We start from the raw sequence: 24,200 nt of genomic DNA on the forward strand, positions 1-24,200 counted from the left end.
TGCCAGCTGAAAGCCTTGCTGGCAGGCAGGCACGGCTGGCGAGGACAGCAGCAGAGCCCCAAGCCTTTGGAAGCAGCTGGAAATAGGTGAGACCACACAGGCAGGAAACATTTTTCTCTTCCCCCCTACATACTCCCCTCCTCTGCTCTGCACCCACCTCCTTCATAGTCTCAATTGAAGCAAAATACTTGGACCACCAGTCCAGCATGCTCTCGTCCGGCTCCTCCTCTTCTACTTCTTCTCCTCCTCCTCCTTTCTTCTTCTTTTTCTTTTTCTCCTTCTCTTCCTCAGACTGCAGGGACAGGGGAAGCAAAGACAGAGAAGAAGAGGGATCAGATGAAAGTGAAATGTCTCCTGAGGTGCAAAGGTGGTGGGTGAAGCACCCGAGAAGGCAGAACCCTCCAGACTGGGTGGCCTCATTAGCACTTTGTCCCATTTACAGTCGCAGACACTGAGGCACGGAAAGGAAGATGCCCAAGGCTCCAGAGAGACACAGTGTCAGAGTCCCAAGACTTCCCCTCCTGTCCATCATCCCTTTCATCCATGCACTTCCCAGGCTACAGCAGCTGAATCTTACACGGCAGCAATCCTCCCTCTGCCCAGCAAATTCCCCTGGCTCCACTTAGTGGTGCAATAAAGCCTGTTGCAGCCGGCGTCCGGTTGTGGTGGGAATAACCAGCACCCCTCCCACAGGGTGCTGCCGTCCCTGCTCCTCCTGGCACAGCTGGGCTGCGAAGTGCTGGCCCAGAGGAGCTTCCTAATCCGCAAGGGCCAGGCCACTGCCATATGCATTGAGGAGAAAACACTGCTGTGTCTCTGCCTTGGGACAAAGGGGTGCTGGTCCGCACCTATCTTGGGGTTGGTGAGGATGCACGGCCCGTTGAAAGCCACGCAGAAGGGCTGGGCAGGGAGCGGAGGGCTGGGAGCAGGGGTGCAGGGCAGAACCATCACTTACCACGTCCACCTTCACCACCGCGTCGGAGTTCTGCCGCCCCGGGTGGAAGGGAAGAGCGAGAGGGAGAGCGGATTAGCAGCGCAGCCTCAGCCGAGTACAAATACGCACGGGCACACGCACGCACTAGAAGTCACAGACAGCTTCCCGAGGATGAAGGAACCCAATGCCTTGAATGAAGAGCCCTGGCTGGAAAAGCTCTGCGTGCAAGGGAGACGTCCGCCGTGACACGCCAAGCTCGGCTCCGCACGGCAGACGTCTCTCGCGCTCTGCTGAGGGAGAACCGCGGTCCCAGGCAGCAAGGGACGGGGTCTGGAAAGATATTTTGGCCTTCGGGTAACGCCTCTCTGCTGCCTTGGAGCTTTTCTCGTCTCTCTCGGAAGGTCCACAAGAAGATTTCAAGAAGCACGTGGGTGCTGGGGCGTTCCGGACATACCCATGCACACGTGTCCTGCAGCTCCTCCTGCGCGAGGCGGTGTGAGCAGGCGTACACGACACGGCTTCCTGCGCACACACCGGGAACAACGCCTACAGGTGCCTATGTGACTGCACCGGGGACCTTGTGGGGCGTACGTATGGGCCTGTGAGGCTTTGTATGTGCCATAGCCCTTCTGTAAATGCACACCTGCGAGGGGCCACGCATAGTTGGAAGCCACAACACGCCTGCAGGCGCATGTATGCACGTGCTGCTTGTCTGGGGGGTTGTGTGTGCATGTTGCTGCAAAGAGCCTCCTGCAAAAAGAAATGCGTTTCGTTTTGTGGAGGAAGCTCTCAAGCAGAAGTGTACGAGAAGGAGTTGAAATTCCGGCAAGAAAATGGGCACAGGCACATTCAGAGCGCGAACAAAGCCTGATGCCTCTGGGACACATTGCCTGCCCAATGCATACGGTGCCAAATTTTCAGGGCAAGCACACTAGGTCTAAAGAGCTCTGGCTGCCTCGGACCGTGCGTGCCTGGACCAGCCCTATGCCATGCACATCTGCTGTGTGCTGTACACCAGGACACTGTGCTGACCACCCATCCAGACTGCTGCACGGGTATTTCCCAGAGCTGCTGTAGCCATCTGAATGTCTCAAAACTATTGTAAAAAGGAAAAACCACCAGGGAAATGTGCATGACCCTGGCTGCTTGCAGAGACTGTGCGGTGCGCAGGGCTGTGGAAGGGCAGGATCGCTGCAGCTGCGCAGATGGGGAATTTCTGATGGGTCACTTGTGTCTGCGCTGGTCACAGATAGGGACAGGGTTGTGCTCGTGGGTGCTCATTCCCATCTGACTGATTTTGAAGGAAAACATAAAGCTGTATAATTTGCATAGCCCAGGACAGTCTTTTTCTGGGCAGCAAGCATCAGCTAATTTCATCCAGGACAGAACGAGGCCAGTTTGTAGACTGATGAGGACCCAAGGCTCTTCATTCCAGGCATCAGCCCAACCCCATATTCAACAGGACAAGGCGGACTCTGTTTGGGTGAAATCCCTCAGAGATTGGCAATTCAGTGAGGAAAGAGATGTTAAAGTGGTGCTGACATATGGATACTCACAGCTTCCAGCTTCACCATGGTCTCCATCTTCTTGATGGGAACCTCAGGTTCCATATTGACAACGATCTCCCCTGTGGGGTGAGAGCGATGGGCCCTGTTGGCCATTGGTAGATAGCCATTGAGGTGTTTAGCTGGACAGATGACAGAGAAAGAACAAGAGAATAGGATAGTGTAGAGGAGAAACTGAGAGCTCAGGTGAGATCCTACAGGATTCATGCAGGAGTGATGTGTGACCGTCTTGTTCAGAGAAGAAGAGCAGAGGAAATGAGCACAGACTCTTACAGCGTGATTAAAAAACCCTTCCATAGCAAAGGAAAGCAAATGATGAAAAGGATTGGTTTTTTTTTTCACCTGCACCAGCCTCCAGAGAAGAAGAGGCAGAGAAGATGATTGCCCTGAAAACATGACCTGGCATGGACACAACCATAGGTCCAGACCTCTGGCTGGAACCAGGGATGGCCCTTGGCAATCCTCCCACAGAACTCCTGTCTCTGCTCAGCCAAGAGTGCCTCCGCTTCCACCAAGGACTGGGAGGAGATGAGCAATTCCTGTGGCTCAGCAAGCCCTCGGCTGCTGCGCTGGGTGCAGGGAAAGTGGGGGTTTGATGGTTTTTGCTGCGAGGAATTCTCCAGTGCTGATAGATGGGGTGGTGGTTGGAACTGAGAGGGTGGCCTCAATCTGTAGCTTTCTAGTATTTGCTTAAATAATAGCAGAAGGCATGGAGCATGGGAAATTCACCTCCCAGTCTTGAGGAACACTTGGGGAGTGTAGAGTCATGAAGTTGCAGAGAAGTTAGAGGTGATCGAGCCTTTCTTGTCTTACAGGTATCGGGGGGAGCGCAGTTGTTGCAGTGAGACCAACAGATCAGAAAATTAAAGGGGAATCATGGCCTCACACCCTATACCTTCTCACCCCCTTGACCCAAACCTTGAATCACTGCTTGCGTGACCAACAAGCAGGCAATGTCCCATAGTCCTTACAACCCATCTCCCTCTTTTCTATGTCCCTCTGCTGCATGCAATGCCCCCCGCAATGACCCATACCAGCCAGGCCCCCCGTGGCCCAAGCCTGGTACCTGTCATATTCCAGTGCTGGGCTGTCTTATCTGGTGGGCGGTAGATGAACTTTCGGAGGGAGCTGACGGCGTGGGACCCCACCAGGGTGTAACGCCCAAAAGCCCTGCAGTCCACCACCCGGATGTTGAGGGGTGGATGGAGAAGCTCATTCTCTGGGAGGTCCTGGGAAGCAAAGGTGTGATGGTTATCAAGGGTTGGGTGGGGGCTGTCTACTTTGGTGGTTGGAAAGGCCACTACTAAAGCAGGGATCCTGTTGGAGGAGGAGGTCTAGAGCAGCTCCAGCAAAGCATGGCTTGGGAGGCCTCAGAGAAAGGCCATCACCAACTGGGATGGAGCTCACATCCTCCATTGCTGTGGGGAAACTGAAGCAAGGGGTTAGGTGTCATGGTTTGGGCTCCAGAAAATCTGAGTTTCAGCTGAGGGCTCAGGGCAAGAGGAAACACTCACCACTTCGAACCACTTGACCAAAGTGCTGAAGTTGGGATTTTTCTTGTAGTTCTGGATGAGGGCTGACTGGACCCCCTTCCCAGCACACTCAATGTCCACACGGGGCCGGTCCACCTGGGCCAGGTTCACTCTCTTCAGATCCCTCAGCCCCCAAAACAAGATCTAGGTCAGGAGGAGGAGAAGGAAGAGCACGAATGTGAGAGGAACTGCGCCCCTGGCTGGAGCCAGGCTAGAGTCACGGGAGCTGGTTCTCCATATCCCCCAGGAGCAGAGATCCTACTGCAAATGTCATCGCCCAGGCAATGGCGGATCCCTGAGGTATCGTCTCCTCCTCCACGTGGCTCAGGGCTGCAGCACAATCTCTCTCTGACACCCCACCCCATGCCTGAACTGCAGTACCCTAAGATCTCCAACCTGCTGCCCTCAACACTCCCTTTTCTGCCTTTCTCCCTTTCTAACCTTTTTCTGCCATGGGACTCCACAGAGCAGGACCAGACCAGCTTTGTCCACCCACAGTGGCTCTTCATTTGGTGCTGGCACCGTTTATGTCAAAATGATATCAGTATCACTGGGGAAACTTGCCTCTCCCTTCTATATGATAACAGACTGCCACCACGAGCAAAAGTTCCCCTAAAGTGAGATTTTTCCACCTCCTGATTCCCCATGGCTGTATTCACCTTGCACATCAGAGGAATTTATTTGTTCCAGCTTAAATAAAATTAAAATTTATTTAACCAGCTGCAAATGTGTGGAAGAGCAGGAGCTAGGATCCTTTTAGAGACCTGGAGATTTGGTCAGCAGCATCTCACCTAAGCAGAGTTACCTACAGCCGTGGGTGAACTGTGCAATGAACGTCACTGGCTGTGTTGCCTGGATCACCACCAAGACACCCAAAGGAGAGGGGCCCTGATTGGATCCATCACCCTTTAGATACCTACAGGTACATGAGAGGCATCCTGCTCTTGATGGCTGAGCTTGGTGGGATGCAGCTCACCTGACCTAGGGGACTGCTTCGGGTGGAGATGTATTACTTGCGCGTCTCATGTGCCCTGCATTGCATCTCAGCCCAAGTGCCATTTGCTGCAGGGCTCTAGACTTGCTACGGTGCCCACATTTGAGACAACAAGGAGTCATTCAGTTCCCTGTTCTTTTAGGGCTGCTGCAGCCTCACTCCCTGTGCAGCCAGTACAGACAGATGCCTGCGGCGCAGACGTCTGGTCTTGGTGCCCAGCTAGTCATCAGAGCCTCAGAGATCCCTCCTGGCCTTCAAACAGCCATGGACAGGCTCTCTTGCTCCACATAATACTGAGCATTAAAATTTGGTGCTCCAAGGCAATTACCTCCACTCTGTATTTACTCAGCACTGGCCGAATCCCCAGTGGCACTGGCAGGATGGGGCCCCGGTCCATGTCTGTTGGGCCGTCGATTGGAGGCAGGTCTGACTTGCCCCCAGGGCCAATCTGGAAGAGATGCAGCATGGATTAGGATCTGTTCCTTTGAACTGGAGAAGGGAAGCAGGTTTTGGTAGTCTCAGCTGTAACTGGCACACCCTGGTCTCATGCATTGGGTCTGTGTTGTCTCAGAGGGTGCAGGAGCAACAAGGGTTGCTGAGCATCCTGTACCCTCCAGGTGTTTTGGGAAAAGGCACACACATGAGCAGAAGGTGCTGGGCAGTGCTGTGCTTCCACACCGGACAGATCCAGCAGCAAAGCAAACTTTCAGCCCACCAACGCATCCCAACCCCAGGGCTGTTCCTTTTCCTCCTGCAAGGAGTTGCATCCACCTGGTCTAGGTGTGAAGAGATGCAGAAATGGTTCAAGAGCTTAGCCCAGGAGCAGGTTTCAGGTCCCGTTTCCAACCCAGAGCAGCAGGGAGATCAGATATCCCATGTGAGCCAGTCCCTAGAGAAACCACCCCACTGCAAGGAAAGTTGGGGATAAAAAAGGGCTTGGACGAGCACCTCCTCTGGCATCAAAGGAGACGGGAAAACCACCTTGGGGAGTGGGACACCAGGCTCAGCAGCAGCCTGCAAGGCTGCCCCAATCTCACCATCGTCACGGGGCACCTGAGGACATCGCAGACGGACAGGTAGGTAAAGGAAAGTCTCCTTTGAGATAAAGGGGAGACCCAGAGGTGGAGGGAGCATGTAGCCCCCAAGGGTCCACCCTCCTCCCCAGGCCCTGCCTGCTCCTGGCGTGCGTGGACGTGGGGCCAGCCTGGGGACCACCGCCCCTGGCTGGTGCTCAGCTGCGTTAGAGGTGCCTGCGGCAGGTTGGTCCTTGTGCGGCCAAACCCACCAGCACTGCGCTGAGTTTTCTGGGGCCTCTCTCTTTTCAGCTGGGATGTCTCATGCCCCTGCACACCCGGAGGCTGCTGAGACACGTCCATACAAATACAACAGTTTCAGTGGAAAGAAGGCACGAAAGCGGGAGGGTTTAACCCTGCTACCCCCAGAGACTATGCGCTAAAATTTCACCATATTTTTGGGATGCTGCTATGAATTCACACCCCTCTTTCCTGAGACCTTCAAATTGGCATCTCTGAGAGCGCCGAGAGTCCCATTGGCATCTCCTGTATCCTAGGGATGGTGCAGAGTTTGGGCTAAACGCAGCACTTTAGTGGGGTGTCCTGTCCAGCACGATGCCTGGGACTCACTGCACATGACCTTGACCAGCATAACTGGGCAGGAGCTGCCCTCTCACTGGGTTAGTAGCTGCGCTAAACCCTTCTAGCTTTTCTAGGATGCATGAGCTACCTGCTCTTTGTAGCACCTAAGATATATAAGCATGGGTTAAGCCCTGCTCCCTTGCAACCCTCCATCTCATCCAACCATTTGATGGTTGGACTTGATGATCTTAAAGGTCTTTTCCAACCTGATTCTGTGATTCTTTCCATCCCTCAGTCTGGGGTGGCTTTGGCCAGCTGGTACCTGGAGCAGCTCGAAGGCAGCCAGCAGGTCACCGGCTGTGGAGTTGCCCCGGTAGATCTGGTAGTACTCCAGCTGCGGGGGGAAGCGTGGAGGGCAGTAGTGCTCATCTGACATCTTCACCACTGGTTTGGCAAAGGTGCGGCCCATGAAGTCAGCTTTGCCCTGGAGAGACGAAGAGAGCACTTGGGTTTGCTGACCCAACATGAAGTCCTCCAAGTTAGCCCCACAGCTCTCCCCATTGTGGTCAGAACAGGACCAGCCCACTGGGCCTGGGACACCGAAGCTCAGTGACAGCTTTCACTCCCGGCTTCTTCAAATAAGGTGAAAGAGGTGGCCTAGGGCTGGGACAGCAAGGAGGCAAGGGCTGAGCAGGTAATGTCTCCTTGCCTCCAGCCTCACATAAGCTCTTGCTTCACTCTCCAAAAATAAGATATCATTAAGTTGAGTCTGAGATCTAATAAGCAGCAGAGACTGCTCATGCCATGGAAGATGTTAGGGGGAACCATCTTCCAAGAGTCAGGAGAAAAGCTCCTTCTCACATCCTCTGCACCATCTGCCTTGCCTCCAACTCAAGAGTGATTGCAGCATCTAAATCATAAATATTTCCCTTTGCTGGGATTCATCTTACCACTGTGTCCTGGTCATAGATCTCAATGACAATTATGGGAGGGTCATCCCGCATCTCATGAGCTTCTCCATACAGCTCCACATTGTTGAAAACCAGCAGCTGGTCCCAGGTCGGGCAAAGGGTCTCATTGAGAACCTGGAAGAATGGGAGAGGGACTTACCGCTCCAGCCAGAGGCTGATGCCCTGGGCAAGGGCAGCAGGCAGGGCATTGGTCTCAGTTTTCCTGCACCAGGATATTAGCAGTGCTGGGGTGGGCGATGCCTTGGAAATATTTATTTCAGACATTGTGGACAACGTACAGGCTCCATTACTTTTAGAATAGTTACCCCAGGTTTCCTTTATAAGCAGTGGAAAGAAAACAACGTTTTTGTGGTGCAATTTGTCTCTTCCTAAGGTGTATGGCTAAAATAGATGAGCAGCACTGTACCCTTTAGGGGTCCTTTTGTCTACACTGGTTATTAAGAGAATTAACAGCGCTGTGACGCAGTTGCGTACACTACAGCTCTCTGCAGTCGAGTAGGTATCTATGTCCTCTCCATGCAGCACTTTGGCTTGCAGCTGTTTGTTGGATCAAAGGGTGTTGGATCAAAGCCGGTGCTCTACAGATCGCAGGGCTGATGGGGCAGGAGATGGGATGATCCGCAATAGGATCTGAAGCCTGATCTGAAGGAAGGGGGAACGAAGGGTCTGGAACACCGTGCGGATCTTGACCCTGGCAGCTCGCAGTGTTCACCCCTCGCTCTGGTGTTCCTATTTGCTCTGCGTGATTACCTACTTCTTTCTGTAAAATCCGGGTGAAACAGTGCCCAGTGATGGGGCAGCCACGGGGTTGAGCTCTGGAGAATGAGCACAGCCCTGGCCTGTCTCAGCCATGTGTCAGGCTGCAACTCCAGTAGGCTGCTCTACGTGTTTTTGGACCAGGAAGCCATGGGGTAGCTCCCAAGAACTCTTCTGAGACAAAAACTCCAACAGCAGGCAAGCAGACCCAAATTATTCACAGTGTCCACCAGTGGGAATGCTCCGGTATCTCCTAACCAGGCAGGTGAACCACAGCCACAGGGATGTGGGATAGCTGGTGCAGGGGGACATGTTGTGAAGGTTCTCCTGGGGAAGGGGGTCCTGGAGAGAGTCAAGCCCCAGTGCTGTGGCTGCTTTCCCACCACAGGATCCCATGTGGGTGCTTAACCTAACCATTAACCTAGTCCTTGATCCACTAGCAGTCGCGAGACCTGTGGCAGGGGAGCAGGACGGAGAGCTGATGGGACATGCAATGCCTTCCAGGTCAGGGGATGGTGTTTACCTCTGTGCACTGGCTCTGGGAGATGAAGAAGACTCGTGCAAAGGGGTCTGAAAGGCCACTGCTGTCGGCTGCAAATAAACTCCTGGCTTGGTACATGTGGGCTCGCAGCTGGAAAACCTGCTTCTCTGCAAGGGAGAGAGGAGGTGAGGCAGCTTGATAGGCAAACCTGGGGCTCAGCCTGCAGAGTGAGGTCCCAGGGGCACGCTTTTGCCCAGGGGCAGCACTGATGGAGGATACAGGCTCAAAGCATGAGTCCCGAATGGATACAGACTTCCTCGGCATCCTGCCCACCATGTGCAGAATAACCAGAGCTATGAACAGGGTAAGGAAGAGGGTGCACAGTTCCCACACCCCAGCTCCCCATGGGAGCAGTGTGAGACCTCAGACTGGGACAACTGGAATTATTTTCCTCTGAGGTCCTGGAAGCCCTTAGTCCAAGTGGTGTCCAGCCAGGCTCCCTCCTGCCCTCTCCATGTCCTGTCCCCAGACCCACCGCAGGCAGGAAGTTCTTACTGGTGTAAAGGAGGCTGATGGGCGGGAAGGAAGGCAGATTTTGGCCTCTGGTGGTCTTCTTCTCCTCAAAACCACAAGGCAGGCCACTCAGGAAGTCTTTGCGCTGTTTGTTGAGGCCCAGCCACAAGTACATCTCCATCTTGGCCTGAACTGTCCAGCCAGCAGGTCCGAAGCCCCTCTTCCCAGGTAGCTGGGCACAAAGGACAGAAGAGTTTACATGGATATAGGGAAAGCCTTAGAGATGGACTGACCACCCCTTGCAGCATTCAAATCCTTCTGGTGCATCGCTTGTACTGCTGCCCCTTAAAACCAGGGACCTCATAATTTTGGATCATAACACTACTCTGGCTCATGCATTATCTTCTTCCCACCACGTTGGCTTTTTCTAAGTCAACATCCTCTTTTGTGGCCAGCTGCTTCAAACATCTCTCTCCTTCCAAACATTTCTCACTTACCGGACTGGGTAAGATCAGTGGTTCACAATTCCTAGCAGCAGACTTCCACCCCTACCAGTAGAGTATTGGGTCTGTTTTGCCTAGTATTCAAGCCCCAGCAAAACTGGATACACAGCGCTCTCATCTTCATCTCCCATTCTCCCAGTCTATCCTTCCTCCATCTCCCTCCTCTTCGCTGCAGTTGCCCCAGGAAAGACAGATCGGCACCTTAAGGAAGATGGTCTTCACTTTGGCGCAGTCCTTGCCCATCTCCTCATCCACAATAGAGTAGAGGATGTCCTTGGAAGGGATGCGGGCGTAGGCAATGCGCTTGTTGTTGCTCATCATCCAGATGAAAATGTCGGGAATAGTGTGCTGGGGCTGTGAACACCAGCGAAGAGCCCTGTCAGTGCCTCAGCTCTTTCTGACCACTGAGGCACTAGCGGGGCTGGAGACCTTCTGAAGGCAAATTCAGCTGATGCCACAGGAGATGGATGTACCTATTGGGACATTAGGGCCATTGAAATAATTTTGAGCCTCCCACTGCAGAAGCTCATCTGCTTAAGAAAAGCAGCTCAGAGCTAAGGACAGCCAGGACAGCTGACCCAGATTGGCCAAAGAGATATTCCCTGGCATATGATGTCAGGCCCAGTATGTAACTGGAGTTGGCTGGGGGGCAGGAATCGCTGCGTGGGGACGGGCTATCATTCACCGGGTGGGGAGCAATCACTGCATCGGGCATCACTTGTTCTTGTACATTCCTTTGTTGGTATTATCATTATTCTTGTTGTTTCCTCTTATTTTGCTGTCCTATTAAACTGTTGTTATCTCAACCCATGAGGTTTTTTTTCCAATTCTCTCCCCTGTCCCACCATGGCGGGGTAGTGAGTGAGCAGTTGTGTGGTGCTTAATTGCTGGCTGGGGCTAAACCACAACAACTCAGCAGGGTGAAGCCTAGCAGGAAAGAAACTGGGGTTTACATTTGTTCTAGTTAAAAAAAAAAAAAAAAAAAAAAAAGGATTATAAGACTACAGATTGTCCTTCTCTCTTCATTCAGTGCCGATGGGGATGGTGGGGCAGGGGCCATACCTTCATTCCTTACTATGGAACAGGTTCTCTCTGCCTGGACAGGTCCCATCACACCTTATAGTCTGGTTTATGTTCTGCTGTCCTGAGTGCAAGCCAAAGAAGGCCTGGCTGTAATAAGGGGTACGTAGTTGAGGCTGGGAGCCTGCCACGGGAAATGAGAACAGGAGGTGCAACAACTACAGCTCCCATGAGGGCCGGTAACCCCCAATGGCTGACCCAGTCCTAAACTGTAAAAATATCAGATGAATGCTGTATTTTTCTGAAGGAAGGAAAAAAATATTTCATGATACAGCATCGCTTTGGAAATGCTGTGAGCAACTCCAATATACTGGGTTATTATCTCTTACCCGTGAGCTGGAGGGAAGCAAGAGTACACTGCAGCAATAAAAATTAGATGGCTTGAGTTCTGCGAGAGGACAGGGCTTTATCCCACAGCCCTTTGAAGAGCTACTCGCTTTAACAGCTCCCTACCTAGCCAGGATCAGAAACAGCTCCCCGCTGCTGACTTCAGCGCTGTGTGGACCTTCTGATGACTGATGCCCCAGGGAATTGCATGGCTTTGCCGTGGCTGAGACCGGCAAAACCGCCTTCAGCTCAGCTGCAAGAAGACCCAGCTCTGTTACCGGCTGGGAAGGGCTCTTAGATTTGTTTTAGTGCTGATTTGTTCCAACCCAGCAGTGCCTGGGAGGCATGGGGCACCACGTAGGCTTGGCGTGGCTTAGTCCTTCCACAAGACCTGTCCTACTGGGACTTCCCCTGCCTACAGGGTTTGCCCAGAGGTCTCCATCCATCCCAGGCTGCTGTCGCCGTGGCGTTGACAGCTAACACTCTCTCTACGTGCAGAGGGACTCACCTCGTCCGCCAAGAACCGGAGTTTCTGCAGGAAGTTTTGCACCAGCTTCATCTTGTCTTTCATGGTGTTCTTCTTCACCTGCGACCGCAGAGTCGTGGCTTGCTGCCCCATGTTCTCCTGTGGTTAAAGGAGAGCCCAGGACACCACGTTAGCAAGAGCAGACTGGAGCACAAAGAAGGGAGCAGCACCTGGCAGGTCCCCAGCATCTGGGAGAGGGTGGTGAGGAGGCAGATGCATCCCGGTGACGGTACCTCTGACACCCCTTCGTCAGCCTTGGCAGGGTGCAGGAAGGCCCCTGACAGTACAGAGACCTCCGTCCCAGCGGAAGTGTGCAGGACAGAGGTGCCAGCTGTGCTTCGGGCATTTTGGGGTGACTTCTAGCCTGGTGTTAAGGACAGTCTCTCCCCTTCTGCTGACCCTGCTGTAAGTCAGCACCTGACAGCTCAGAAAAGGGGACGTGGAGGCTTTCGCACGCTGAAGCCATCGCGCTCTAGTATGCAGCTGGCTACAGAAGCCGGTGTCCTTGGCCGTGGCAGCTGGATAAGCCACCTGCTCTTTGCACATCTCTTTTGCACATCCGACTCCTTTGCAAGGAGCTGGGCCACCAGCCCCAAGCACCTATGCCATAAGCATCCCCGGAGCAGCTGTGCTCTGCATGGTTCCCCTGAACCACTCCTCCCCGCTGTCCTCAGCTGCTTGACAGCAGTGCAGCTCCTCCTCTGCACTCCTGGATTTCTTTCCAAGGCAAAGCAGAGTGTGGTGGAAGGGAGGCAGCAGCATGGACCCAAGTGTGGACTCTTGGGCTCCTCTGCTAAGAAATAACCCCCAAACCCTCAATTCACAGAGACTGGAAACCAACACGCCTACGGACCAGATTCCCCACTGCATTGACAAGGTTCAGCCCCCGCTTATGAACCCTCCTCCCTGCCCGGCCAAATCCCACTTACCAGCTCCCGCATGCAGGACTTGAGTCTCTCCCGGTCCAGCCTCGTGCGGGAAGAGTGGTGCTGGTCCTTGTCAGCCAATGTCACGAAGCGCCTGGTGGAAAAGGCCGGCAGCATGAATCCCACGGGAGCCCATGGGATGGATGGATCTCTGCCAGCAGGAGAGCACCCCACTGGAGGGAAATGCCCTCGTTCCCCCCAGTCTGCAACGCAATCGTGGCCAAGTGGTTTATTTGCATCCAATGTTGAGTGTCGTGCATGGGGAGTAGGTGCCGATCAGGAACCAGCCTGTGGAGGCCACAAGATTGAGGCTTTCACCACTGGTTTGGGGTCTTTGGGGTGCAGATGTAAGCACCACCTCACCCTTGCTCCAAGCCAGAGGGCAGCTGATACGGCACTGTGCCAATGCAATTAAATACTTGCTCATCACCCGGAGGATAAGGCAAGGAGAGCTCATGCTCGTGGCCTTGCCCACAGGCCCAAGAGAGCAGTGTGCCACCTTTGCCCACCGTTTACTCACAAGCACCCATTGCTCAGTTCCTCCAGGACCCCTCGGAGCCGGCGCTCCGGGTGCGGCTTCTCCGTCTTGATCATTTCCTGCACGTCGTTCAGCCCTTCCTCCTGCAGCATCAAATGGGGGGAGTGGTGAGGGGTCGGTGGGGCGATGTCCCACCTGAGGTCCAACCCCACATAGAGCAGCCCTGTGGGGGCTGCCAGTGGGAAACATCTGCTTCTCCAGAGCTGCCAGCCTTAGAGCTCAGGTCTGGCAGACATTTAGCTGCAGGGACCTAGCTCTGGGTGATGGCAATGGCTCCACGGCTCTCCATGAGACTAGTTGGCCAAGGTCCACCCCGTCTTGGCTGGACCTGCCAGGCTGTCCCTTTGAAGATCCTGCTGTGACCCTGCCAACGTGGAGCTGTCACAAAGGCTCTTTGGCAATTAACTGAGACTATTGAGGAGGTTCGGCCACACGAGTGGCTCACTCCTGCATTCCAGGGGGACGAAGCCCCCCGCCCCTGCTCCCTTTGCTGGGGACACCTAGGTCCGACCCCACAGAAAATTCAATGAGCTCCTAGGATTTGGACATTCGAATTGTGGAGCACTTAGCACTGGGAAACTTCCCCTTTCTGGCACGAGTTTGCTAATAGGTCCTCGTATTGCTTGTCCCCACTTTGTGACAAGCTGCGGAGCTGCACAGGGAGCCTGGATGTGCCTCATGCCAGCCCCATGCCCCAAGCTGCCTCCCTCCCTCCCTCCCCAGCACCCACTGACCAGCTTGTCCGCAATCTTGTCCATGATGTTGGCATTGTACAACCTGCGGCGCTGGTCCTGCCACCAGCTCTTGATATAGATGCAGGGTTTCTTCTCGAAGTATGGCAGGTGGAAGTAGTTCCTGCAAGAGGAGGCAAGAAGAGATGCTCCATGGTGGTAACGTTCCCGGCCAGGAACAGCCCCTGTCCCACACCTCTGCCGGGGAGGCAATGCTGCGGTGGGGAGGGGGCTATAGAGGCGGTCAGGCATCGAGAGAGGGGGCTGAGGTGAATTGCACCCTAAGGGACAGAGGCTCCAGCTCTCCTAGGACCCTTCCCAATGCCAGACCCAGGGTGGACGGGTGCAGTGCCCAGGGGTTGCAAATTTACCACCTCTGACCTGGTGGCCCAGAGAGAAACAAGGGAAGCTCCTACTCCCATGACCATGACAGCAGCCCAGCGGAGAGCAAACATCTCCAGCATGCAGCAGCGTGAACAGGGACACAAGAGAACCTGAAGCATTAACACCCTTTTCTGAATGCTGGTGAGCATCTCCTATAGACCCTGACCTTCACAACAGGAAGAGGTCTCTGCTCTTTGCAGAGCTGACAGGTTTCCATATGCTGGTGGGATGGAGTGGCAATAGGATCACAGAGTAGAATCACAGCAGGGTTTGGGTGGGAAGGGGCCGTTAGAGGCCATCTAGTCCCACCCCTGCAGTGAGCAGGGACATCTTCACCCAGAGCAGGTTGCTCAGAGCCCCGTCCAGCCTGACCCGGAGTGTTTCCAGGGATGGGGCATCCACCACCTCTCTGGGCAACCTGGGCCAGGGATTCACCACCCTCACTGCCAAAAATTTCTTTCCTTCCATCCAGTCTACATCTCCCCTCTTTTAGTTTAAAACCGTCACCCCTTGTCCTGTGGCTCCAGGCCCTGCTGAACAGTCTGTCCCCATCTTTCTCCTCAGCCCCTCCAAGCCCTGGCAGCTGCACTAAGGTCTCCCCGGAGCCTTCTCTGCTCCAGGCTGAGCCCCCCCAGCTCTCCCAGCCTGTCCTCCCAGCAGAGCTGTTCCAGCCCTCGGAGCATCGCTGGGGCCTCCTCTGGCCCCGCTCCAGCAGGTCCGTGTCTCTCCTGTGCCCAGGGCTCCAGGGCTGGAGCTCCAGACAGTGCAAAGGCACGGCAGATCCTGCTGCACCTGGGATCATGCTTAGTTAAAAACCAGCTTCAGCTCATCCCTCCGAAGCCACCAGGGTATTTCCAGCCAGGAGGTGTCAGCAGAGCCCCGTGGTTGAGCGTGAGGCTCCCGGCACCCAAGGGGATGGGTATGGGGGGGAGAGCACGAAGGGCAGAGCCCAGGGCACAGGCTCAAAAGACATCCGTGCTGCTCACGTCCATGCGGCATTCACCTTGACAAGGAGCTGGTGAACAAGTGAGGGAACCCCGGGCAGACACTTTTTTCTGGCGCTCAAATACCCTTGGTTCAGTGTGGTTTGTTTCATTTCCCAAATGAATAAAATCAGCCAGTTAATTCTATTAACATCTATCTACTGGTATAACACAGTCAGAATCCACTTTAAGCATATCTCATCAGGTTAAATCCAATTTGTTTTCCTTAGTACTAGTCCTTTGTATTCAAATCCAGGCTGTGGCTGAAGACCAGCCCAGACACGCCAAGACACGTGTGCTGATCCCATTCAGTTTGGGGCTTTCTGACCCAGCTGCTTGGGGTGGAAATCACCCACCAGAATCACACTTGCAGCTGTCTGGGTCTTCTCTGTATTTTAGGGTGACTGCTACCTGCACATCTCAAAGCAATCTGTAAAGCAGACAAAAAAATAGACATAATTTTATAGCTGGAGGAACCGAAGCAGAGAAAACAGAAGCGATTTGTCCACTGACAACCAGCCGTGCATCAGGGTAGGACCCAGTTTCCTGAGCCCTGGCTCAGTTAAATGGCAGAGTGTGGCTGTCAATGACTGTAAGCAATGGGGACAGAGAGACTGACCAAAAAATGCTGCAAACTAAGGGAGACAAAGTATTTTAAGTAAGTCTTTTACCCCAATCTCCTGCCTAACACATTCTCAAGAACTTTTTCCAGTAGTTTTCGCATCCTCCCCCCTCTGTGTGTCTGTGACCTTGTCTAGCTTTTAAGATCTGAAGTGGTGAAGAAACGCACCTTGTCTCAGCACAAATTACCTTCACTACTGAAATCTGTGCCTTATTTCTAGACGGACTTTGTCTGCCTCTACATGGTGCCCATGATGTTTTTATATGTTGGGCAGTGAGAGAGAGCACAGACAAAGCCCAGACCTCTCCTCCCTGGTGTGCAGTTCTGGGTTGTGACACCAAGGGTGGCAGTGATCCTAGGGAAGGACCTGTTTTTAGACTGGTTTCCTAAAGGTACAAAACATATGTGTGGGAGTGAAGCTGTTTTTTCAGTGCCCACCAACAATTTTTTTAATCCACTGGTTAACTTCATCCCTACGTGCCATAGGGGAAGAGCATGAAAGGTATCAGATAGCCACGAGTTTTGGAAGCTTATCTGGTGTGGTGGTACATTGCACCCCCGCCCTTAGGAACTCTCGTCAAGCCTTGGCCTTGGTGCAATGAGTTTGGCCGTTAAGAGCCCCTTGACCGTACCCAGCACTCTTGCGTAGCTAAGGTGGGGAATGGTACTGACCATTCCGGGAATTCAGTTGTGGGAGTAACTAATCATCCCCTGATATCCCTGGAACATATTTACTGAATTATGACTCAGGTGGATGAGTACCAGTGTCACTGGAATTTTGGGAATTCCAGCAATTACTGACAAACGATTATGGCCAGGATGGAAATTTACTGATGCCTAAAGTCAAACATCTCGTGACTCTATAAACAGCGGTTCTAAGTGAGGCCCTCTGAGCTCTCCTGGACCACAACCGGCTACAACCAGCATCTTCTACTGAGTGGGATGCCTCTCAGAGCTCGTGAACTCTCAAGTTTATGAAGTTCGGAGGACCGTCGCCGAAGACTGACGACAGGACCTGGGCTGAACCCCCCCGCTCCTTGAGGCTCAACCCTCAGCCACTGAGAAATGCAAAGGCATTCGACATGAACATTTCACTGAAGTCAAGGGGAACTTTTAAACAGGTATAGCTTTATATTTCTCTATATCTGTATCTCTGTGTGTACATGCAATTTACCCTTTAGACATAAACTGTTGACCAAGTCTAGGACTAGGAGTGGATTCAGCCGCACCTACAATCCTCTCTGAGAAGTTTAGAAAGCAAGAGGGTCCACTCTCAACCTCATGACTCAACAGGAGGGTCTCTCTCATCATCTTCCCTTATCTCTCTATAAATCATACCAACCTGATTCTGACTCGATTTCCCTTTGTATGCTTTTTCCATGTTGAATAAGTGATAGAGTGAACCTTGCCATTGAATTCTGTTGTTATGTTTTTTACAAATTCATATTAAAATAATTTATTTTCCTAATATCTCTGGCAGTGATTCTTTAAGTGGCCTAAACCACTCATTTGTGACCTCTGGCCAGGTGGATGAAGGATGTCCTTTGTAGGGTAGCCTGGGAGGTAAATTCAGCCCTTTACTGGGTATCAGAGAATCCACAGGAGTTCTCAGAACTGTAGGGGTTCAACTGGCAGACTGTAGTATCTAAGACAAGGTATCTACACATGGTATCTAGTCGCCCCTTACAGGGCATGGAGATCTGGTCCCCACTGCTGCTCCCAGTCTGTTGGGCCGAATGTCTCCAGGCCCCATGATGGCACTGAATTCACCTCTGACTTCATCTCTGCAGACAGTGGTGGGAGTTCGGACAACCAGTGCATGTGGGAACACTTACACACCATGTCTGAGCTGAGAGACACATCTCTGTCCAGTAGCACTTCAGTGGCCAGGTGGGCATGCTCACCTGTCTGTCACCAGGGGCTTCACAGGTTGAGATGAGGAAACAGAGACCAGCTCTCCATCTTCATCACCTTCATCCTCACTTGAATTCTGGAGCAGCTCGGACTGCTCCACGTCCCCATCTCCTCCTTCTTTCTGTCTCCGTAGGATGGGTTTGGTCATGCCATCGGCCTGGTTCCCATAGTTACCTCAAGAGAAAATGTGAAATAAAGTCGCAGGGTTTTAACTCCAATCAGGGTCGATCTCTTGGCCCTAATTCAGGTTGGGGAGAAGTTTTCTCTGCAGGAACCATGGGGGACAGCGGAGTTCAACTCTCTGAAACCATGCCCAGGAACCGTAAATTAGTGATGGGTGTCTGTCCCCTGCTCATGTCCCCTCTTGAGCCAGGAGGAATATGCACCCTCCCTTCAGTGGTCGGCCTCAGTAGGCACAAAGCCACATGAGAGAAGGGAGCAGGTCCACTGGCCACAGCACAGGATGAGCACAACAGATGATTTGGGGCCCCGAGTAGCTTGTGCTGGTAAAGTAACCATCACCTTCTCCCTAAACTGAGAGCTCTGCATGCTCTGGCATGTGTTGATAAGGAAAATGGGGAAGAAACCCTGCTCTCAGCCTTGGATCTTGCATTCCCCACCAGGCATGCTTCAAAACCACCCTCCCTGAAAAACAACCAACCTATTGTGACTTCGAAGTTGATGGGTTTGTCTCCGATCTTCCTGTCGATCATGGTAGCTTCCAGGAAGGCTCCAAAGAGAAAGAACTCCTCCATCTTCCCAGTGCAGTTCTGCAGAAGAAATTGCAGGGATCAGGGTTGAGGTCAGTCAGAGACACACCTAGGAGGACAGGTCGCCTTGGGCAGAGGTGTGCATCACCTGGCACCTCTGAGCACCCTCATGGGCTTTCAGAAGGTGAGATGTCACTGCTTGGGCTTTCAAGGGGACCATGAGGGTTTTCTCTCCCCCCGGCTGAGCTATCTCTAGGCTCATTGCAGAGAGACTGTAATTAAAGATTTTAGCTTAACTTTTAAATGGGTTTAGATCAGTCATCCCTTGCACATGAGGGACTGTCTAAGGGACATTCAGGAATATGAGACTGAGTTTATCCACAAATCAAATTAATGAAAGCACACCTAACCACCTGCCTGGATGGTCTTTCAGAACTGGAATGGCTTTATTTCCAGGTGGCTTAATTTCCCCTGGAGGTGAATGAAGGCCACTTTACTTCCGAACGAGAGCTTTCACACAGAGGGTGCACTGCCATCAGACTTCTCCGTTTCTATTTCACACCCTTGGCTCATATGTTTTGACATATGTGGGCATCCCCAGGTGGGACAAGCCTGGATGTGTCTGTCTGCAGAGAACAGCAGCAGTCTTGTGGGCTCTACGTATCAGGACTAAAGCTGTGAGGGTTCGCTTGTCAGGAAACAGCCGTTCCATTTCTCTGACCAGTTTCACCCTGACAGAATTGGTTAGGATATAGATTAGATTCTTGGCTTCTGTCCATCTTCAGGATAGGAGTGAGACAGTTGGCATTAGGAGATGGCTTTCTTTGGCCTTGTCTAACTCCCAAGTGGAGAAACATCTCAAAGTTTAGGATCCCCCCTCACTCAGATATTTCTTCTGCCCAGCACTCCTAAGAGAGGTAAGCATATGAATGATCATAAAAACTGAAATCCTTGCAAGATTTGCTTTCATTGTGCTGGGGGATCCAGAACACAGGACAACTCTAAATGACATCCTTGGTTTGTGAAACCAAAGATAAAAAAACAAGAGGCCTGAGACCCAAGACTCACCGCTGGCAGCTGTAGGGTTAGGAGCGACTTACATCAGCAATTGATGTGGCCTGCTCGACTTGCACCTCAGTGGAGCTGTTGATCTCCGGGTTGGTGGTGTCCAAGATCTCCACAGCAAGACTCATCAAAAGCCTGGCCCTGAAGGAGACACCTTCTCCCAGACCCTCGTTCAGCTCTTGGTGCTCGTCCATCAGGGTGTAGTTCCGGGTGGAGCCGTACATATTCACCCACGCTGGGCCAAAGGTGGGCAGGAAGCCTGCAGCAGACCCAACATGCATGTAGGGAAGGGGATGTGCAAGAAGGAGGGCATGTCTTTGCCTCAGGGTACAAACTCACTCATGGATTGGCATCACTGTCCTGGTCTGTGTATGGCAACGCAGGCTTGAATATGCACGTGTGTGCGTGGAAATACGTGATTGAAACCATACATGGAGACAGTTTTGCAGTGAAGGCAGTGATGGGGATGTGCAGTCCACCAGCCCAAAGATAGAGGTGAGTCTCTCATTTGGTGAGTCTCCAATGTGAGAGTCAAGAAAAAAGAACCTCCCATTAGTCCCCCTTTCTAGAGCCATCTTTGTTTTCACATTGGTCCTGCCTATGTATGCTGGTGTGTTCATGTGTGCGTGAATAGGGGAACCTGTCAGATATTCATCCATTCATGACAACGAATTTTTGTTCTTGGGTGCCTCTGTTTCCAAGTGGTAGACTGGAGGCTTGTGATGGGGCTTGGTTTTTAAAGAGTGCATGTCCAGTGACCTCAGAAAGACCACTGCAGTGAATCAAAGTCTCTCCAGCCGGGCACCAAGAAGCAGCTGTCTCCAGGGGTGGAGAAGGAGCTAGGCTATTTTGCTAACTCTCTGCCAAAGGGGTGTCTCTCTACCATGAAGAAGGTAGCTCGGTCTGCCCCCGCCTTAGCTTTACCTTTGTCTCCTTCGTTAGAGATCTTCCGCAAATCAATGAAGTGGGTACCAATGGCCACATCATTGACTTTGTCCGAGTCTCGGATCTGGATCTTTATCCGCTTGCACAATGGGGGGAACATTTCTGTGAAGATTATTTGCTCATTCCAGAGAGGCTCATAGCTGCTTTTTTGTATGGATGTCTTGCCCTGCCGAGTGGGAGGAGATCGATGTTTGACAAGGGTTTGAGCTCCTGAGCCATCGCTCACAACCTGAACTGCTCCCTTGCTAATGACCATTGAAACATGCATTCTGCCTTGTGACTCTCCTCTCCCAAGTAACAAGCTCCTTTCCTCAACTGGAGAGTGCTGCAAGCCCACCATAGTCTGCACAAGAGAGGGGAAACATAGCAAATAAGGCGACTTTGCCATGCCTCTCAGCATCTCCACGCCAGGACAGCTAAGATAATTTCTGGCCACCTCTACAATGGCTTGTTCTGCCCACGTTACCTCCCAGGGCCACCCTAGTACCAGACGCGGCTTGCTCACCTTCTGCCCTGCAAAGACCACCTGCACGTAGGGGTCTACCAAGTCCTTGTTCTCCCCGATGAGAGCCTTCTTCACATTGGCCATGATGCTGGCGTTCATACGGGGCAGCCCCTCCGCTCGATAGATCTTGATGTAGAAACGAGCCCACTGCCTCTCCGGAGGGACCCCATCTGGGAGGAGGAGGTTCCTGCAACACCGACAGGCAGGGTTGGAAACAGCTACTGGGGCTGGCAGGTTTGTCAGGAGAGGCTTACCAAAGAGAGAGAAGCTGCCCCACTTCCTGAGCGCAGGCTCTGTGGAGGTGGAAAGATGACCATTTCTGCAGCCATACATTTTGTTGCTGTCCTGTTTCTCCCCATCATCCTGTTTTGGGATGGGGAGTGGTGATTTCATACGCAAAATCTTGAGCCCCCTGGGACAATGTGCATTCCACTAAAGGGATATAATCATTATTGTCAGTGGAGTCTAGAGGACAGTTAAATTCAGCCTAATTCAGACATTTAAAGCAGGCCAGATGAATGGGATGTTTTTCTTATCAGGGTACAAGGGGAGCTGGAGTGGTTATTTTGGGGGAAGAATTGAACTCAATCAAATTGTTTTTCTTGCTATATATGACTTTCTTCTTTTAGGGGGAAGAAATGAGAGACATGGGGGTTGCTGTGAACAAAACAATTTCTGGAGGAATTGCTGGAGTTGTCCATGAAAAAGTCAGATAATATCAGCACTACTGCATGGAACGATGGCCCAAACTGGTTCAGGTGGTGCCTCAAGCCACCTGGTCCCCAGCAAGTCAAGCGAGCTGCGCTGGTATTTTGCTACTAGTCTGGGTTTCTGACTATGTGGTGAGAGGCTGAGCAGTAGACTTGAAAGCCCGTGGTTGCACTTGGAGGTATTTAATTAGCCTGAAATGTTTTGGGGCTGGAACTAAGTTTTAAACATTCCTGATTTTTCTTCCATGGCCTTTTACATGCTCTGGGGAGTCAAAGAGCCCTGCGACCCATGCAGACTGGGAAACCTCACCCAGACCTCCCTGCTCTGTCCTGGCAGTGAGTGACGAGACCCCATCCTATCCAAGGGCCAACAGGAGCATTATGTAACCAGTGGGGACATCAGATCGGTTGGCATCAGGCTGATGTTGCTATAGAAAGCTCAACAGCCAGCAGACGGCCTGACCTGATAGAAATGACTGGTCTGTACTTGATATGACCTGGATTTGCACAAGTTATCTGCCATATGTTCTCTCTTCTCAACAACTTGATCCCTCTGGTTTCATTGCACATGGTAGGCATGGGCTATCAGCCTCATCCAGAAGGGATGCTGTCCTCATTGCACAATCCAAGGTGAAGAGACATGAAAAGTCATTCCCAAGCAAGGCTATGTGAAGCTGGGTCTTCGGATCCTTACCCTTCAATATCATCCTCTTCCGTCTCATTGGCTTTGTGTGGTGTCTTGATGTTGTCCCCTTTCCCTACCACGGCGATGTCACACTTTATGTAACCTTTCAGCCCGGCAGTGAGATCCTCAGGGTCGGAAAGGATGGCCCATTTGTGGTAGAACTGGTGCTCTGGAAGCCAGGGGACAAGACAGTAATTTATCAGAATGAGACACAGCAATTACTGCGAGGACTGGAAACATCCTTCCACTTGAGTGGGGGGACCTGCACATACACGTAAGAGACATCTTCAGGTGTGAGGAATTCAGACAGAAACCCCTGAAAAATTCATTAGGAAGATGTGTTTGATGTCGAAGTCTGAGAAGCAATGGGATAAATCGTCTGAAGGGGTTTGGAGTCTCCAATGCTGGAAGTCACCATCCCTGGAGGTATTTAAAAGATGTGTAGATGTGACGCTTAGGGACATGGTTTAGTGGTGTGCTCGGTAGTGTTAGGTTAAGCTTCAATAATCTTAAGGGTCTTTTCCAACCTAAATGATTCTATGATTCAAAGTCTTTATGTCTCAGGTGCCTTTTGGATGGTGTTAGAAAGATTTCATCCTTCTGCAGAGCAAGGAACCAGACTAGATGCTCCTTCAAGGTGCCTCCAGCATCATCTGCTGAGCATCCCTGAAGGGCAGACTTTGGAGGCTTCATTTACATCTTAGCTCTCAGGCTTATTTATAAAGGCAGAGTGCAGCAATAGGCGTGACACAGGAGCAAGGAAAAAAAAATGCTGTGATTTTGGAGGTATCTTTTTCTGAAGGGGTGTTGTGTGTTCAGCTCTAGCCTGCTGTGAGCACTGGGCCCTCAAAAGGGCATTGCTGTTCTGTTTATCATCAGTGAGCAACACAGCAGCAGCTCTAATCAACCTCTCTCTCTTTTCCATTGCACACCAGGCATCTTCATTTCTTGGTTTAAATGCCAGCCACAAAGGGCAAGATCCATCCCATGACCTCCAGCTATCTGGAAGGTCAATATCTTGCCTAAGTAAGTCTCCTTGGGCTTCCTTCCTCAGCAGGTCAGTGGACAGAGACCAGCACACCCAGAGGGCATCTCAGCCTCTGGCTGTAACACCTTATTTCTTGATGGGATATACAACCTTCTCCGGAGGTGCTGAGTGCTCTTTCCCGACAGCAGAGGGTAGCCCAGGTGACCATCTTATATCTTGCTATATACTAAAATTAAGTTAGATAAGCATCACCCAAGGAAACTAGCACCTTCCCAGCTACCTTGCAAGGACAGTTATTCAATGGTGCACGTAGGCACATAGGACTGGTTGCAAACAGCATTTACGTACCGGGCTGAGTATAAACTGTTCCAACGTCCATCTTGAAGGAGCCTACCAAAGTCCCACTGCGCAAGAGGTTTTTTGAGTGGATCACCTGGAAATCAAGAGGCGAAAACAGGTCAGACTTTCTTCCATGCCCTGGAGGCCATAAGGCTCTTTCCAGAGGTGTTCAGTGTCAGATGGGAAAGGAGCTGATGCATCTTCCTTGGCCTGTATGAGGACACTAAAAGGCACGGTGGGGTTGCCAGCTCTTGCTTAGCAGTCTTGCAAGCAAGTGTGTTCTTGGATTGAATAGAAAAAAATGCAAAGAAATTAATCTTTAAAACAAGATGCAGTTTTCCAGCCACTATGGTAACAACTGGTCGATGCGTGGCATAG

The 24,200-nt window shown here is 52.0% G+C and overlaps 1 protein-coding gene across 4 annotated transcripts in view; it reads right to left on the reverse strand.

The window, feature by feature from the left end:
- The window catches only part of OTOF (otoferlin), a gene marked incomplete at its 3' end in the record, with an annotated part of 107,602 nt that overhangs the window by 14,931 nt on the left and 68,471 nt on the right, over positions 1-24,200 (reverse strand). For all 4 annotated transcript variants that reach the window (XM_081997532.1, XM_081997531.1, XM_081997530.1 and 1 more), the window contains 22 exons: positions 23,832-23,916; positions 22,505-22,664; positions 21,101-21,287; positions 20,575-20,761; positions 19,686-19,909; positions 18,537-18,645; positions 17,866-18,049; positions 13,976-14,096; positions 13,224-13,324; positions 12,707-12,797; positions 11,760-11,876; positions 10,046-10,198; positions 9,384-9,573; positions 8,871-8,995; positions 7,571-7,705; positions 6,943-7,104; positions 5,354-5,473; positions 4,014-4,175; positions 3,566-3,728; positions 2,491-2,621; positions 956-985; positions 158-292 (listed from right to left, as the gene is read on the reverse strand). In XM_081997532.1, the coding sequence (XP_081853658.1) occupies positions 158-292; positions 956-985; positions 2,491-2,621; positions 3,566-3,728; positions 4,014-4,175; positions 5,354-5,473; positions 6,943-7,104; positions 7,571-7,705; positions 8,871-8,995; positions 9,384-9,573; positions 10,046-10,198; positions 11,760-11,876; positions 12,707-12,797; positions 13,224-13,324; positions 13,976-14,096; positions 17,866-18,049; positions 18,537-18,645; positions 19,686-19,909; positions 20,575-20,761; positions 21,101-21,287; positions 22,505-22,664; positions 23,832-23,916 (3,072 nt within the window). The remainder of the gene's footprint in view (positions 1-157; positions 293-955; positions 986-2,490; positions 2,622-3,565; positions 3,729-4,013; positions 4,176-5,353; positions 5,474-6,942; positions 7,105-7,570; positions 7,706-8,870; positions 8,996-9,383; positions 9,574-10,045; positions 10,199-11,759; positions 11,877-12,706; positions 12,798-13,223; positions 13,325-13,975; positions 14,097-17,865; positions 18,050-18,536; positions 18,646-19,685; positions 19,910-20,574; positions 20,762-21,100; positions 21,288-22,504; positions 22,665-23,831; positions 23,917-24,200) is intronic.

This window comes from Phaethon aethereus, assembly GCF_964289735.1.
Source record: "Phaethon aethereus genome assembly, chromosome: 3".
Lineage (NCBI taxonomy): Eukaryota > Metazoa > Chordata > Aves > Phaethontiformes > Phaethontidae > Phaethon > Phaethon aethereus.